This window comes from Abramis brama, assembly GCF_963993115.1.
Source record: "Abramis brama genome assembly, chromosome: 18".
NCBI lineage: Eukaryota > Metazoa > Chordata > Actinopteri > Cypriniformes > Leuciscidae > Abramis > Abramis brama.
In genome coordinates this window covers 29018870-29035564 of record NC_139980.1, presented here as the reverse complement: position 1 = coordinate 29035564, position 16695 = coordinate 29018870, and the positions used below count along the sequence as shown (strand labels likewise).

The 16695-nt window shown below is 37.3% G+C and overlaps 1 protein-coding gene across 3 annotated transcripts; it reads left to right on the top strand.

Moving 5' to 3' along the window:
* Window positions 1–443: 443 nt before the first annotated feature.
* On the top strand, window positions 444–8027 carry LOC311068606 (serine/threonine-protein kinase pim-2-like). 3 transcript variants are annotated; one of them, XM_084091169.1, is made up of 16 exons: window positions 444–880; window positions 1073–1177; window positions 2478–2648; window positions 3096–3263; window positions 3671–3820; window positions 4028–4122; window positions 4277–4327; window positions 4570–4951; window positions 5064–5243; window positions 5797–6138; window positions 6289–6402; window positions 6511–6748; window positions 7195–7271; window positions 7387–7562; window positions 7709–7785; window positions 7893–8027. In XM_084091169.1, the coding sequence occupies exons 1-10, from the start codon at window positions 862–864 to the stop codon at window positions 5952–5954; spliced, it is 1479 nt and encodes a 492-aa protein (XP_083947295.1). In that variant the 5' UTR covers window positions 444–861; the 3' UTR covers window positions 5955–6138; window positions 6289–6402; window positions 6511–6748; window positions 7195–7271; window positions 7387–7562; window positions 7709–7785; window positions 7893–8027. The 3 variants fall into 3 exon arrangements, with proteins under 3 accessions (XP_083947295.1, XP_083947294.1, XP_083947296.1); XM_084091168.1 differs by having other exon boundaries at window positions 7184–7271; XM_084091170.1 differs by lacking the exons at window positions 6289–6402; window positions 6511–6748; window positions 7195–7271; ... (1 more) ...; window positions 7709–7785; window positions 7893–8027 and adding an exon at window positions 5424–5566 and having other exon boundaries at window positions 5797–5922.
* Window positions 8028–16695: the final 8668 nt, after the last annotated feature.

Genomic DNA, 16695 nt, shown 5'->3' with positions numbered 1-16695 from the left:
ACGACGTTCACTTACAGAGCAAATTCAGCAAGTTTATAGTTAACTGGGTAGCAACTGTGAACAATTTTAATAGAGAATTCAAAAATAATTTGGATTTCTTCACCACTACTACTAACCGGTTGGATGACGCATTAGTGATACTGAAAGCTGATTGGCCTTGATATATATACGGAAAAGGGCCGATTTAATTATTAATTTATATGATGTCCGATTTATTCTCCCTTGTGCCTTTTTGCGCGCATTTTCCACGGGTTTTAATAATAAAATTGGTCTGAAAGAATGAATATCATATTAAAGAAAACGATTTAATAAATCAGAGTCGATGTGCGCGTGCATGCGTGATTCGAATTTTAGTTGCTATGAAGGTTATGAATTCTGACTGCATATATATTTACACTTGAACTGATCGCTGTCTGTACGCGCATAGTGTTTTAAAATATAGATGCTGTAACGTTAGCGACGCGTTTTATGAATTCTGCCAATATTTACACTTGAACCGATCGCTAGTATCTGGGCGTGCATGCTATGATTCGAATTTGATTTGCTATAGCGACGCGTCTTATGAATTCCGCAATCTGCATGTATTGATCTACGCTGCACGATCGGGTGTCTTTTGCTTGAGAGACGAGGCGAAGCAACAAGACTTTTGGCTGAGAATTTTCTGTGCGAAACTTCTGAGCGAAGCTGATTTCTGGATTTCTGAGAGGAGACTTATTGCAGAAGGACATCGGAGCCTTGGATATATCCTTTATATAGAGTTAACGTTACATTTTTTAAAGATTTCTATTGTATTGTATTGTGTTGTTTTGTATTTTGTATTGATTGTATTGCAGTTTGGAGGAGGATATTGATCGCCATCACATGATGGGTGATAGAGGAAGTGAGTGCTTTAATTTTTCATTTGCTATGTTTTTTGGTGTGATGTTGTACATTTATTTGATTCATTGCATGTGAAATAAACTTGAATTAAATTTGAGTAACTTAACTTAAGTAAAAATCTGTAATTGACCACAGACAGTGATTATTGATTATTATTATTATTAAACTATGTGATGAAATATTCCATCTTAAGAGCACCGCAGATCCAGGAGAGTTGCTTGCTCTCAGACGGCTGGTCAGGAGGTTTGGAGACGCGGTTCAGACCGAGTTCAGGATCCGCTACCCAGAGATGGACAAAGTAAGTTACACAATTTCCTTACTTGAGTGATATTACTCAGTTACAAGTAAACGTTGAAAAGACTGATTTTTACTTGAGTAAAAGTACAGAAGTACTTGTTTTTAAAAGGTTAACCTGTTAAGCTTCACCAGTGCGCGGACGCACTAAAGCGTTTTTTTTGTTGTTTTTTAAAATCAGATTTAATGTTATACCTTGACAAACTATACATGATTAAAAAGATATAAGACTCAGGTTTCAGTATTTTACCACTATTGTATTCTGAGAAACTTATAGTGACAGTTATGTCTTAATTTGTGTCAGGAGTTATGAAATGAAAAAATGCGTCGATACCTTTAATATGAATTATGAGCGTCAGCCGCTCCCATTCAGAAAAAAACTGTGCCGTTGTCATGACAGCGCTTGACAAAACAACGTCCCTCAGGGCTTTTAGCTCAAAAATGTGCAGATTTGGAGAAATATTGATAGATTCTCATAGGTTTACATCAGATTTCTATAGACAGGAATAATATTTATTGAATTTATACCCAAATGCGTCGATGTAATCATTACGAGCGCTTGATACTCTGATGTACTGTGTTTTCAATCCATACATACCAACAGGCTAACATGCTAGCTCGCCCAAGTGCACCTGCCACCTAGCAGTTATTCTTTTATAATTTTTTTCTAAATAGGAATGCTTACTGAAATGTTTCTTTATTCCAGAAGGGCATTTGATACAGTTTCAAATGTGAAGTGAGAACTTTGATAAAAGAAATGAGGGATTGAAACCCTATGAATAGCCAGTCGTTAGTAGCTATAATGCAGACAAAAGATATGCATATTTAGAGCCATAACCAGGCTGGAGAGGTGTGAATGTGTGCATGGGGAGACTGAGACTGAATGGGGCTCGTTTGCCCCACAAAAAAATAGAGACAAAACACTGAATAGATGATGACTAAACATCAGTAGCATTTTAGAGTCTAATCAAAATAAAGTCATATGACATGATATTGAAAAACATTTAACTAAATACAGAGTTTTAGACTTATCTTCAGATTTGAAATATAACATGGTCAGACATGTGGCTTTAGCTGCAGTGCATTTCTAGATTGATACAATGCGATTTTATACAATGTATAAAAATGCATTTTTAATAACTTTACAAAACTTTGAAGCTATTTATAACTATTGTTTTTTCATTATGACAATAATTAATTCTACATTTACAATAAACTGCCAGCTGTCAGCTTTCAAATGAGATCATACTTGACGTCAGAGATGGGTCTAATAGTTGTTTTCATTAGTTTTTTCTTCATTTCAGAAAAAGCTCCAGAACATAAGAAGAGACCTGGTCGTTGCCTCAGGTTCTGGAACGCTGTTTTCAGCAGCTCTTCCAGCTCTTCCAGTAATGCTGTGACTGTTGTGGAGCCTTTTATTCCCGAGCCATCATCATCACCTGCTGCAGATCACTCTGGCGTCAAGCCAAATAATGGTAAATCATTATTTCTCCAACATTATTTTAAACAGTACTATCTTGTTTTCCACTCAAAATAAGGCTTGGTTTTACAGAATAATACAATTATTTCCCCCATTATAATATTAATTTAATGACATTTTTTAAATAAAACAATGGATCTAGCAACAGACACTCTACTGACAACAAGTAACTTTTCAACTACATGTCAACTTATTCTAACCCTAACGGTCTACTAATACTCTACTAATACTGTAATGAGAGTTAGTCGACATGTTGGTGCAATGTTACTTATAGACAACTGAATGTCTGTTGGAGGAGCATCACAATAAAGAGTTTGCAGAGGGTCTGTTGCACTATTAAGATTTGAATTGTAAAATGTAATTTATGTCATTATATCATTGCTTAATTTGACGTCAGAGATGGGTCTAATAGTTGTTTTCATGAGTTTTTTCTTCATTTCAGAAAAAGCTCCAGAACATAAGAAGAGACCTGGTCGTTGCCTCAGGTTCTGGAACGCTGTTTTCAGCAGCTCTTCCAGCTCTTCCAGTAATGCTGTGACTGTTGTGGAGCCTTTTATTCCTGAACCATCATCACCTGCTGCAGATCACTCTGGCGTCAAGCCAAATAATGGTAAATCATTATTTCTCCAACATTATTTTAAACAGTACTATCTTGTTTTCCACTCAAAATAAGGCTTGTTTTTACAGAATATTAAAATTATTTCCCCCATTATAATATTAATTTAATGACATTTTTTAAATAAAACAATGGATCTAGCAACAGACACTCTACCGACAACAAGTAACTTTTCAACTACATGTCAACTTATTCTAACCCTAACGGTCTACTAATACTCTACTAATACTCTAATGAGAGTCAGTAGACTTGTAGGTGCAGTGTTACTTATAGACTTATAGAATGTCTTAAAGGGACCAAAATAAAGTGAAACCAAAATAACAATTTAATGTGACCACTGACAATTGATAAAAAATGATGTCTGAAAATGATTTTTGATGTCTGAACTGTTCCATCCTCAGGCCAACAGGGTTTGTTCAGGTTCGACAGCCTGGAAGGGTTTCTGTGTCCTGCGCTGCTGGGTCAAGTTCATGTCGAGCCAACAGAGACATCAACTGGCCGAACTGCTCAGGGTGCCGTGGAGGCTTCTCCCGTGAACAAGAGCTCAACAGGTGAGACTGAAATAAGGCTGGGCAGTGCAAAGGTTTCAGATAGAGATTTTGTGCATAACTGAGTCAAGTTTTTAACATGTCCGGTCACATTTACTGTTGCTTCACCAGCACTGATATTTTTTTATTTTTTAAATAAAACAATGGATCTAGCAAGCTAATATTCTTAGTCTCATATTGAAGTCTCATATTTTTCTGTTTGTTTTTCAGAGTCCTTTGAGTCTCTCTATAACGTAGAAAATATAATTGGATCCGGAGGATTTGGCAGTGTGTTCCTGGGAACACGCAAATTTGATGGCAAAAAGGTAAATCTTGCTGAATTGTACAAACATTTTGCTCTTGCATGCATCAAAACACATTTAAAACTATTTACAGATGGTTTAATACTTAGTACAAGGCCAGGTGCTTGAATACTGTTACTGTTATTGAAACGTTTTTTTTTTTTTTTTTTTTTTGCAGGTTGCCATCAAGCGGATGCGCAAGATTGACAATGATCGTTATCTTAATATTGTAAGTTGGCCAATACCCGAATGTGTATTGAGTTGTTTAAGTGCAGATTACTGTAGTTAATACACCCGTAGGAAGCATTAGGTACAAATGTGATCAACAAATGAGCCTAGAGGCACCAAATAACTTTGAGCTGAAAAGGCTCTTTTGAACGCATCTAAAAAGATCAAAGAATAGTACATTTCAAAATGATGTTTTCTTCAGATTTTTACCCAGCTAACATTCTGTCTGCTTCTTCTCTCTAGCCTGGGAATCCCGAACCTCTCGTTACAGAAGTGGCGCTGCTGCTGCTGATGATGAAGCGAGAACCCATAAGCCCCTTCGTCATACAACTGTACGAGTGGTTTGAACATCCTGGAGCATTCACTCTGGTTATGGAGTATCCGGAGCCCTGCGAGACCTTGCATGACACAATCGCTCGTCAACCTTGGTGTGACATTTTCTCACGGCTCATCATGATACAGGCTTTGCAGGCAGTGCGACACTGCATCCGTCGTGGTGTTTTCCATAGTGACATTCATTCGAAGAATATCCTGATTAATAAACACACGCTAGATCTCAAGCTGATAGATTTTGGCTGCGGTCAGCTATTTAGTAGTGAAGGCTACGAGAGCGCCACATACAGGGGTGAGCATTGGGAGTGTGGAAACCTGAAGAAAGTCTAAGTAATTAGACTTACTAATTATTTGATGATGCTTTAAAAAAATAAGCTAACAATGTGCAAATGTCTTTCTTACAGGAATTAATGGATACCGCCCACCTGAAGTCTTTATGGAACCTCGATTCCACGCCGTCCCAGCAAATGTCTGGTCTCTAGGAGTGTTGCTGTACGAGTTGTCGAACACATGTTTTCCTTTTCTTGATGTAACGGAAATCACACAAGCCAAAGTTACACTTCAGAACCCCAACTTATCCAATGGTGAGTGAAAATTGATGATAACATGGATAAACACAAAAATAAAGCAAACGATTTGTACAGAAAGTTAAAGGTTGTAGTGTGTCAGAATTTTCATGTATAGCGAGAGCCATCGCTGTTTTCAAAAATGCCAGGTCACATGGTCATGACTAATCAGCTCTCTCCTTATTAAAATGTGTGCAGACTGCAGGGATCTGATTAGACGATGTCTAGCCCGGGATCCATCTGAACGCCCCAGCTTAGAGCAGATATTACAACATCCATGGTTTTGTTCGTACACTACACTAGATTGGGGAAGCTGAGGAGATTCACTCGATCAGTTTCAGGTGTGAGGAAGTGTAACAAGCAGAGTAGGATTCTGGATTATTTCTAGTGAGATTTTCAAATTTGTGTTCATTGTAATATTCTTGTTATAGTCAAATCACCTTCATTTATATAGTGCTTGATACTATATAATAATGGTAAATCATTATTTCTCCAACATTATTATCTTGTTTTCCACAAAAAAATAAGGCTCGTTTTTACAGAATATTAAAATAATTTCCCCCATCCTCAGGCCCCTCCAAATCCTGGACAACTGCTTCAACAGATTCTTCTCCGGGCATCACATCTGCCATCGCTGCACTGACGAGAATGTCTCCCAAGCGTTGTAGGTGTTGCGTGGCTGGATGTAATAATCCACATAGCCTCTCTCTATTTACTCCCGAAATCTGAACCGCTGAAGACGAGGTGGATTAATTTTGTTTTTGAAGAAAATGCTCCCTCAACTCTACCAAAATTCGTTTATGACCGGACAGCTTTTTGAATGAGGCTCAGTATAAAGCAGGTTTTGCAAAAAAAATTGCTCCTGAAGGATGTAGCAGTGCCAACTGTTCGTGATCCAGCTACACATCTAGAAGTAAGTATTACGCGTTTGTTTTCCAAATTGCCTTTGAATTTGTCAAGTTCATAATAACATGTTAGACTTATAAAGTTTGTGATAGCACCATGAGTCCAGCCATGTTGTTATTTTTTTATCGCGCTGATAGTGGAATCTTTATTTGTAAAGGACAGCACATCGGAACAGAGCAGCCAAACCAGAGATGTTGCTTGCCAGACAGACGCAAAACCGCTGACCAAGTCTGTTGGTACTCAATGATCAATGAAGTCGTTTCATGTTCAGGTATGTTTATGTATTACATGATACTGCTTATACAGAGGACCTATAACTAGTCTTGTTACACAATAAGTGTCACATAATAGTAACACACAACTACTTCGTATATTACAGGTGTCCAGACGACAGATATATTTCCGGACATTGACAGTTTGTCACCAGCAGCTGGTTTAATATTTAGGACCTCTACACCTATAAAGTGGCCATCAAAGAGACCTTGTGTGGAACTGGAGGAAGAGGATGACGAAGAAACCCTAATGGACACATCATCTGTAGTAGCACCTGAAGAGCAAGATTATACATTTGATCCAGCAGAGACGGACACAACTTTAACGGAGACAGCAGACATGTCGTAAGTTTCAAAACTGTGCATTTGTTTTAGAACAGGGGTGTCAAACTGAGTTCCTTGTTGGCCACAGCACTGCAGAGTTTACCTCTAATCATTATTAAACACACCTGAGGCAGCTAATCAACTCTCTAAGGCTCATTAAAAAAGATCAAGTATGCCTGTTGACCCTTCTGGAACTGAGTTTAACACCCCTGGTTCAGAATTTTATTATTTTTATTATTATTATATTTTGTTACTTTTGTATTTAATATTTGTAGTTTTTGTTTCTTAGTGCTCAAGCATCTTGTCCCATTCATAAAACCAGAAAATACATAATATACGAAAATTGCATTATGAAGCTGTTTGAGGTGTCACCGGTTTGCAAGCGGAGCTGTTCTTGTGCGTTCTCAAAAAATCGTAACTTTTATACGAGTTGAACAACTCTGCAAAAACTGTCAGTGTTCACGCAGGCAGTACTCCAGCTGGGAACCTCCATGTTTCTGCTGCAGTATATCTTTGTGGGGCTTCATTCTACAAATTCGAAAAGGTAAATGAAATATCAAGTACATTAACAAGATTTTATTAACACTTTACCATGTTAAAATTTATTATTTAAAACTAATAATGTGCTACATAATCTTGGCCGCTTTTTGTGTCACCAGATATGCTCTACAATGAACCTGCAGCTTTTCAAGTATGACCTTTCGGCGCCATTTCCGATTGTACGTTGAGCCAGCTATAGTGCACAAGTGGACGCGCTGGCAAAATGAGACGCTAGATCGCCTGAGTGAAAGGGAAAGGGTCATCGTTGGAGGTGACATGAGGGCTGACTCACCAGGTACATAGTTGTAAATAAGAAGGATGCATGGATGCTCGGGTATTTTCCGGATCATGAAGCATAACATGCATAGTAGTTATAGGTAGTATCTAACTGAATTCAATGCACTCGTGGTAATAATGCTTTCTGTAATATTTCTTTCAAAGGCCACTCTGCAAAGTTTGGAAGCTATACATTGATGGACCTTCAGACCAACACCGTTGTAGACACACAGCTGGTTCAGGTGGGAGAGAAGAAATATCAGTATTTAAAAAAAAATGACATTTTGAGAAGTTTAAAACTTCTGGTTTGTCTAGGATGATTGTTTCGTTCCCTACTTGTCTATTTCAGAGTAACGAAGTGGGAGGAAGCTACCACATGGAAAAGAAGGATTACAGAGGAGCCTTGCCCTGTTGGAAGCTCGTGGTGTTACTCTGGAGTGTATTGTAACTGACCGCCACCCACAAATACAAAAGTACCTCAGAGAACGTACCAGTTTTTAATGATGTGTGGCACATCTAAAAAGGTTTTATTCATTATAAATCGTACAAATTCAATAACATAGATTTATAAGTGGGTATAATATGAAAATTAAGAAATTGTGACAGTTTATAGGCATATCACAAATAGTTAGTACTGGCAAACTGTGAACATCACTGTATTAACTCTCAGCAGTAAAATGCGTGTCTATATTTTTATTTACAGGGATTGCGAGGAAACATGAAAACATTTCCAAGATGAAAGACTGAAAAATTACAGAAATTGCAGAGAAGCATTAAAAACCACATTTACTGGACTGCATCATCTTCAACCACTGGACCAGAAAGAGTGGCCAAATGGAAATCGATTCTGAACCATGTCAGGAACGTACACACTCATGAGGATCCAAACTTTACAGCTCGTCTACATCATCTAAAGGGAAGCAGAGACAGAAACAAGTGGCTTGTTGCCGGTATGATACTGTAAACAAATATTATTTTTATGCAACACAAAAAAAAAGAAAAAAAAAGGGACTGTTAGTCGAAGTGTAAATAACCTAAAATTAAAGTTATTAGTTGTAATTAATGCAATTTTTGTATCATTTCTCATAGGAACTCAGGCATTCTACAAGCTGGAGAAAGTGATGACAAACACGCAGATTTTGAAGGACATCACCAAACTAAGTCCACATCACCAGACTTCATCTTTGGAGTCATTTCATAGTGTCATTCTACGGTTTGCCCCAAAAAATGTGGTGTTCCCATTTCTTGGAATGTTGTGCAGGTAATTGAACTGCTGTTAAAATAACTTTACATCACTATAGGCTATTTTCCTGAATTGTGTCTGTGCACTTTTACAATTACAAGGAAAATGCTGGTCGTGCACAAGCAACATCATCAACAGGACATCCACTATTCAAAGTGAACTTTCCAAAGGCCAGGAAAGGACAATGCACGATCAAACAAGTGAAGACACCACCAACATTCAGTAAGTTACTTTAATTATTTTTTTTTATAAAATGAAATATAAATGAACAGTGTTATTGCAAGTTTTCCTGAAAGTTAGGGTAAAATACTTTAATATCTACAAATAAATTTTGTTTTATTGCACAGAGTACCTAGATGACCTGCAGGACCTAATATTTGAGCATGTTTTTGTGGACCCTGCTCCATACATGGATGAGGCACTTAAGATACCCATATCACCAGACCTTTGTGCGGAGTATGAGCGGCCAGACAAGGAGGAAGTCATCTCCACCATGGTGTCCAGATTCAATCATCAGCTTGTAGGAAACCAACATATCTGTCCTGATCATCTGGAAACTCTCGGCGAACCCTCATCACCACATAGGCTGGAATCACGACACATACCCGACGGCCAAGGAAACCCCAGCACCAGCTCACAAAGGAGCGATATGCCAGAAACCTGTAACAACTAAAACACAGGCACATGGTCAATGTACAGATAGTACTTTATTTTTCAACAATGTTTTGTTTTTTATAGCACAGCCTATGCTTCATTTTGTGCTTTCTTATAATTCTATAGAGCTGTTGACAAGCACAATCTAAGACTCCTGAAGTTATTTCTTACTATTGTATATAAAATGTCAAATATTCACTAATTTTACAGTATGTATTGGTTTTGTAGAATCTGCAATGTTTATTTAATTACAAGAATAAAGTAAGATCCATCCACTAATTATTTATACAAATTGTGAAATCATTTTCTTGTATTTGCAGAGTGTATTGTGATATTAATAAATATTAAGTTTGTTCTGCCATATGTGTTGTCAATTTCAAGTTTTTACTTTTGTGCAGTCAATATGTGTAGGTTGATTGTAGATGTAAATATATTATTATATTATATAGCCCTGCATTACAATTTTCAAACTTTAATAAAATATAAAAACTTGACATAACATTTAAAAACACTATTCATCGACACTTACTGGTCAATTCCACGTAGACGTAAGGTTCCATAGTCGGCTCGATAAATGTTGTATGCATTCTGAAGAGAATACACGTTTAAACAAACAGGCTCCAATCCAGGATGCTCAGTCATACATCTGGGAGTCTGCTCTGCTCAAGCTGTCGCATCCGTCTTTTCACCTTTATTGCCACAAATTTCGTAACATGAATACGTGTTATGAAAACGAGATCAATTATAACCGTAAGTTAATTCAGTTATACCTGTTCTACTTCCATGCAGCATATGTTCTCTGGCTCTGTAGGCATCTTACAGCAATACCCACACGAACACCTACGGTGAGTTATTGAGTTATGATGACGGAACATGCTAATTGATTAATCAATATCTCCATATTAAATCACTGGTTTGCCTGGTAACACAGTGAAGTTTGTGCCTTCACAGGAGCAGTCTGGCACCTTCGCAGTGGCAAAATGTAAGCCGGCAAAAAGAAAGAAAACCATTCATTTAGATTATCTGTAACTGGCTGCAGACACATCCAGCAAAATTAGGGATTTCGTGGGAACATACCTTGCTCATGGGTGCAATATCCACCTTCCCCTTTAATGACGCATGAGGTTGGAGGAATGGCTTCAAAAAACCCATTAATCAGGCATTCCCTGTTGTGGAGTGGCTGTTTTTTGTGACACACTACATCACAGTCCCCACAGAACCACTCATCAGGAAGACACTCTTTGCACCTAGGGAGAATTAATTTTTTTTTTTTTTTTTTTATATATATAAGACATTTTTTAAGGTGAATAACTCATAAAGTACAATACGCTCAATTTAAGCTATTTCAAATTTAGTTAGATACTAGGTTTGATTCTATTGTATAGATTGCATAGTGGCTCAGTGTTTAGCACTGTCACTTCACAGCAAGAAGTTCCTAGATTTAATTTTCACATTAATGTGTTATTCATCTGGGTATCCAAGTTTCCTCCCATCCCAAAAGACATACATCTTAGCCTATAAAGCAGGGCACTGAGCATTAATTCCTCTGAGTCAAGGCTATGTTTGGTGGCTCTCCATAGGGGGGTCCAGGGGTATGGGCCATTAAATGGCACTTTCTGGAGAGTTTTGGGCAAAGAAATGGAGAAATTGAGTCTTACATGATATGTGAAAAATTGCAAGGTTAAGAGCATACTTTGCATTGTTGTAGTATCAACAGGTATCAGGACATTTAGCATTTACATTACTGTTAATCAGTCATCACTTGATTACACATTTTGTAGCCTATTACCTTGTTATGATACAGTGACCCATACAATGTGCCAAACAAACATAATGTGCCACATGAAGAGATGCAGCATATGACAGTAGCAACAGCTGAGAAGATTTGGGTCTGTGGTGACCAGGTCCACCTCACACAAACTTCCTTCTCCCATTCTCTCTCTTTACTACTACAACACAAACACACACACACAAAGGCAAACAAACACACACATTGTCTAACCAGGACTCAACATAAACTAGTATGTAGTTTTGATTTCTGGCTCCAATGGTTGCCTCATTACAAACTGCCTATTATTAAGATATAAAAATGATGATAACACTGGTTAGTTTTACAATCAACATTTGAAATTATTTGTGTTTTACCTTTGTAATTTAATTTAGATTTTACATTTCACACACATTCTTAAAAACAGTAGAGTAGGCCTACACACATTTCGTGTTCTGCAGTGAGGACCATCTCATATCAGGCCCAAATATAAGGAATATACAGTACAAAGTTATTTCACTAGATGGCAGCAAATTCCCACAAAATGGCAAGGCAGTGGTTGGCATATGTCATCATTTCAGTTTTGAAATCATAATGGAGCGACCTTCTGTATTGACATTTGGGGAATCCAGAGTGTTTCTGTGAATTTCAAATATTTATTGAATTGGTAACACTTTACAATAAGATTCCAATCTTGAAAAAGCATTCTTAATCTTAGCTGATGGTAATTTCAACATTTACTAATACATTGTTAAAATTAAAAGTTGTCTTCATATTATTTAATGGACCTGAGCTAACAATAAACACTGTATTGCTCATTAATGTTAGGTAATGCATTAATGGGACCTTAAGGGTGCATTCAATCTTTTATCACAATATGATTGTGATTCCTATTTGTTGTTTTAATTGATGTAAAACCATATCTTCTCTTGTTTTTTCACCAAAGAGTTCACTATAGTTTAAAATTGCATGTGTTTATTATTGTATGCAATACATATGAGTCCAACATCTATCTGAATAATCATTCATAATCACCCATTGTGTTTTTATCCTGGCTTTATAAGATTTGCTTGTCTTTTGAAGCAAATTACATATTAGTGAGCAAATGAATATTCTTGTGTTGTAATTTAAGGAAGTATTTGTATAAAATAGATATATCAGACTTTTAGAAATATGCTTTCACAGTCTCTGCTCTGTATATTTGAACAGTGAATCATTGCTTAGATTATTAGTGATTAATGCAGAACTCCAATCAGAAAACACTCAAACAGCTGCTGCAACGGTTACATAGATTGCTTGGGGAATTAAAGTGGATTTACCGTGATGATTTGGGATTGTGGTAGAACCGTCATTTTACACGTCATCTGGGTAATCAGCTGACTTGAGAGTAATTCAGAGTGGTTTTGAGTCTGACACAGAGACCAGATGTGAGTCGGGGCTGGAGGGGGGTGCAAACATAATATACCTACTCAGGCTTAATCCAAAGCTCATCTTTAAATTAAACAATCTCGTGCTACATTTGCAATCTGTACTTCACATTTGCAGTAGGCCACAGCTGCACGGGTTGATAAACGGAAAACTGTAGTAGGTACAATAGAGTCATGGTTGTGTTTGCATTCATATGCAGGGTGTTTGTTGGCATTTGCCCTTCCATTCCTCTTAAAAGGCCTTTGGAATGGGTTTGCCTGATCATATTTTTGACAATAGCAATTTATTCCTGGCTTTGTTCTCATGAAGGCTTTGTTCATATTGTGCTAATAATTTGAAACCTGTGAAAGCTTTTCAGATGTCTGTGTTAATATTCAGTGTTTGATTAGCTCAGCTATTTAGAGAAACAGTAATTCTTTGTCCATTATAAGGAGAGAAATTAATGTTTTTGAATTATTAATGGAGTTTGCCTAAGCAATCATTATTATTGTGATGTTTTATTGAGTGCATGATTTAAACAAATCACTATGAATATTACAATTCAATGTATAACTGGGCATAATTGTGCTATTACTTTTCTATGCGATCAGATACAAATATATATATATCCCATAGACTTACCAGTGTTATTTATATACTGTTATACTATATTTTGAAATATCTTTTTATATTTTCCGGTTTCAATTTCATTTTGTTATTGGCTTTTGTGATTTATTTTATTTTAAAATATAAAATATCAGTGTTGTTTTATCTTCATTTATTATGTTATATTTTCACAATAAAGCTATTAAAGCTTTTAATACATTTTAATATTTCAATTTAGCTTTAATTCATTTTTATTTCAGTTTTAAAGGGTTAGTTCACCCAAAAATGAAAATTCTGTCAGTAATTACTCACCCTCATGTTGTTCCAACCATGTAAGTCTTTGGTTCATCTTCGGATCACAAATTAAGATATTTTTTGATGAAATCTGACAGCTGTCTCACTCCTCCATAGGCTTTCAGAGGGACCGAAACTCGCCGGCCCAGAATAGTTATTAAAAACATCGTTAAAATAGTCCAAGTGACTACAGTGGCTATACATTAAGTTAATCATGCGACGACAATACTTTTTATGCGGAAAAACAACAAAAATAACGACTTTATCCAACTATTAGTGTTCTTCAATGTGGGCCTCGGACGAGAGTTCACGGGAGCGCCAGGACGCATGCGCGAGAACTGAGATTACGGCGTTCTTCTTCTACTACTAATTTACTTGTTACTGGCTGCTCACTCCTTAGGAGTATTACCGCCATCTACTGTACAAGATGACGTCCTGACATCATCGAGACCTAAATCACAATAAGTGTCGAATTCAATAGCTTACATACAGCGCGCGTCTTCCTCTGCTTATAAACAGACCGTTTTGCGCTTCCGGCAATGTCGGATTAAATGGCACAGGCACCTCAACATGGTCTTACACTTCAGGGATTTGGCGAAAACCCATTTGGTGAAGAGGTCAGTCATTGTGAGGACATAAATGTTCCCCTGAGGACTGGTTGGAAATGGTCCCATCAAATCCATTCCTATTACAGTCCAGGCTTTAGTGACCTTGATAGGGTGCAACACTGGGGCCACTGTTTTAATAGTATCAGTACGCTGACACTGTGGACATTGGGCAATCTAAAAAAAAATTTGTAGGTGTTTGTAACATTACAAACAACAGAAACACATTACTTTGTACAGCTACATCAGGGGTCTCAAACTCAACATAGGATCTTGAGGACACGACTTAACACCATTAAGTATTTATTATAATATGATCTTGTGGCCTCAATATAATATGTCGTGGCCTCTACATAACATACCAATAAGTTAATTATTTACACTTGAGAGGCTGTATGAAACTATCTTGTGGTTCGGGAATTTGAGTCTACAATTATCTTACCCACTGCGTGACGTCTGAAAAGATGCCTTGCCAATAGTATGTGCTTGCAATCTTATTGCATGTCCTTGTTCTCCCCTGATGTCCACCTGTAGCTGGGCTGTCATGGCAGTCCCGAAGGACTCGTTCCTTCTGTTGCTCATCCATGACAACTAGACGGTTTGATCCGTCTGCAGTCTTGTAATAAAGATGTCCACCTGTGTTAGAGACATAAAGAGGTAATGTGAGGGAACGCAACACACAGTATATAAATCATGTTATTTATTGAAGAAAATATTATGTAAAATTAGTTGTTTTATCATAAGCAAACGTAGCGGATACTGTAGATCACAGAATACATAACACATTAAAAGGCAATGATATTTTTCTACTTCCCCTGCACAATGAACTTCTTAGCAGAACGCCTGACAATTCTCTTCCGTCCGGTGTCGGCGTTCCCTTGGTAAACTCCACGCTCCAGGTACTCCTTCACCTCAGCATGCAACGCAAACTGTAACATAACTTTAACGCAAAGCAAAAGTAATGATATTAGGTTGATTAAACGTATTAATTGTGCAGTCAATCGATCTAAAAAATTAACTAGATTAATTACACTTTTGTTCTGATTAATTGCGATTGATCGCAATCATAAACACTCAAGTTTCAGTAACACTTTATAATAACGTTCAGTTGTAAGTCATTTATAAGTGATTAGTAAATGATTAACTAATCATTTACAAAACATGAATATGCGTTTTCATACATGATCAATAAATAATGTTATTTTTTTTGTATGTAGCAATTAGAGGGTGCAGAAAGTGTTGTAAATGCCTTGAATACACATACAGATCATTTGTAACAGGTAAGTGTAACACAGCTGTCTTTTGTAGTGTATAGTGTATAGTGTAGTGTGTACTGCAGTGTAAGTGCTGACTGGTGAGGGTATAGACAGCTGTCTTTTGTAGTGTGTAGTGTAGTGTAGTGTGTACTGCTGTGTAATTGCTAACTGGTGAGGGTATAGACAGCTGTCTTTTGTAGTGTGTAGTGTAGTGTAGTGTGTACTGCTGTGTAAGTGCTGACTGGTGAGGGTATAGACAGCTGTCTTTTGTAGTGTGTAGTGTAGTGTAGTGTGTACTGCTGTGTAAGTGCTAACTGGTGAGGGTATAGACAGCTGTCTTTTGTAGTGTGTAGTGTAGTGTGTACTGCAGTGTAAGTGCTGACTGGTGAGGGTATAGACAGTTATCTTCTGTAGTGTGTAGTGTAGTGTGTACTGCAGTGTAAGTGCTGACTGGTGAGGGTATAGACAGCTGTCTTCTCTGAAACATATGGAGTCTTTAACCACTGTTCACCTGATGTGAGCAAAATACAAATTTTGACGTATAATAGTTAACTATGGGTACATACACACTGTCAATCCGATTATCTTTGTATCCGATTGGAATATGATCTAAAATGATGTCCACACTCCACACTGTATTGCAACTGTTCAGAACCGATTTGTGTGTCCACGCAGCTCTTTGACAATACGGCAATGATGTTGCGTTGATGGAGAGGTTTGCATTTGCAATATAAATGTTTTCTTATTTAAATTTTACAATATGGAAATGTATAGCCGCCGCGCTGGACTACTGCGTCTCGAGCTGCAGAACTGTAGGAGGCTGGTAGGTTACTGTATGCACAACTCTTTTTCATCCGCGCCGGTTTCAAAATACTTTTCAAAAATAATAATTTTCTGCTCGTCCGGCACTTTGCATCAACACAACCTTGTTTCGGCAGCGACTTTCAGCATGTTCCCTATAACAACGTCTGATGTTTATATTTTACGTGGCGTGAGAAAGTCACATAAACCACGAGAAAGAGCGTTCAGACTGGTGGATTTCCTGATATGTGATTTGAATAGGATATTAAACCACATATGGATGTAGCTTGAAACTGATTTCATGTGCTTTTTTTTGGACTGACAATCTGAACGTAGCCAATGTCGGGATACGAAAAAGAAGTAAGGACTAGAGAAGCTAACGTTAGCTCGTTCAGATCTTTACCACATATTACCTTAAGTTTGTCAAAATTTTGAGCTCTTTCCTGCTTACCAAGTCCTTCTCTATATGATTTCGCAGCTTCCATGTGTTTTTCCCGTGGTTTAGACATCAGAAATTA

Coding starts and splice junctions, on each gene's coding strand:
- LOC311068606 (XM_084091169.1), top strand. Junction 4,123..4,276: donor GCAAATTTGATGGCAAAAAG/GTAAATCTTGCT, acceptor TTTTTTTTGCAG/GTTGCCATCAAGCGGATGCG. Junction 5,244..5,796: donor GAACCCCAACTTATCCAATG/GTGAGTGAAAAT, acceptor CCCCATCCTCAG/GCCCCTCCAAATCCTGGACA.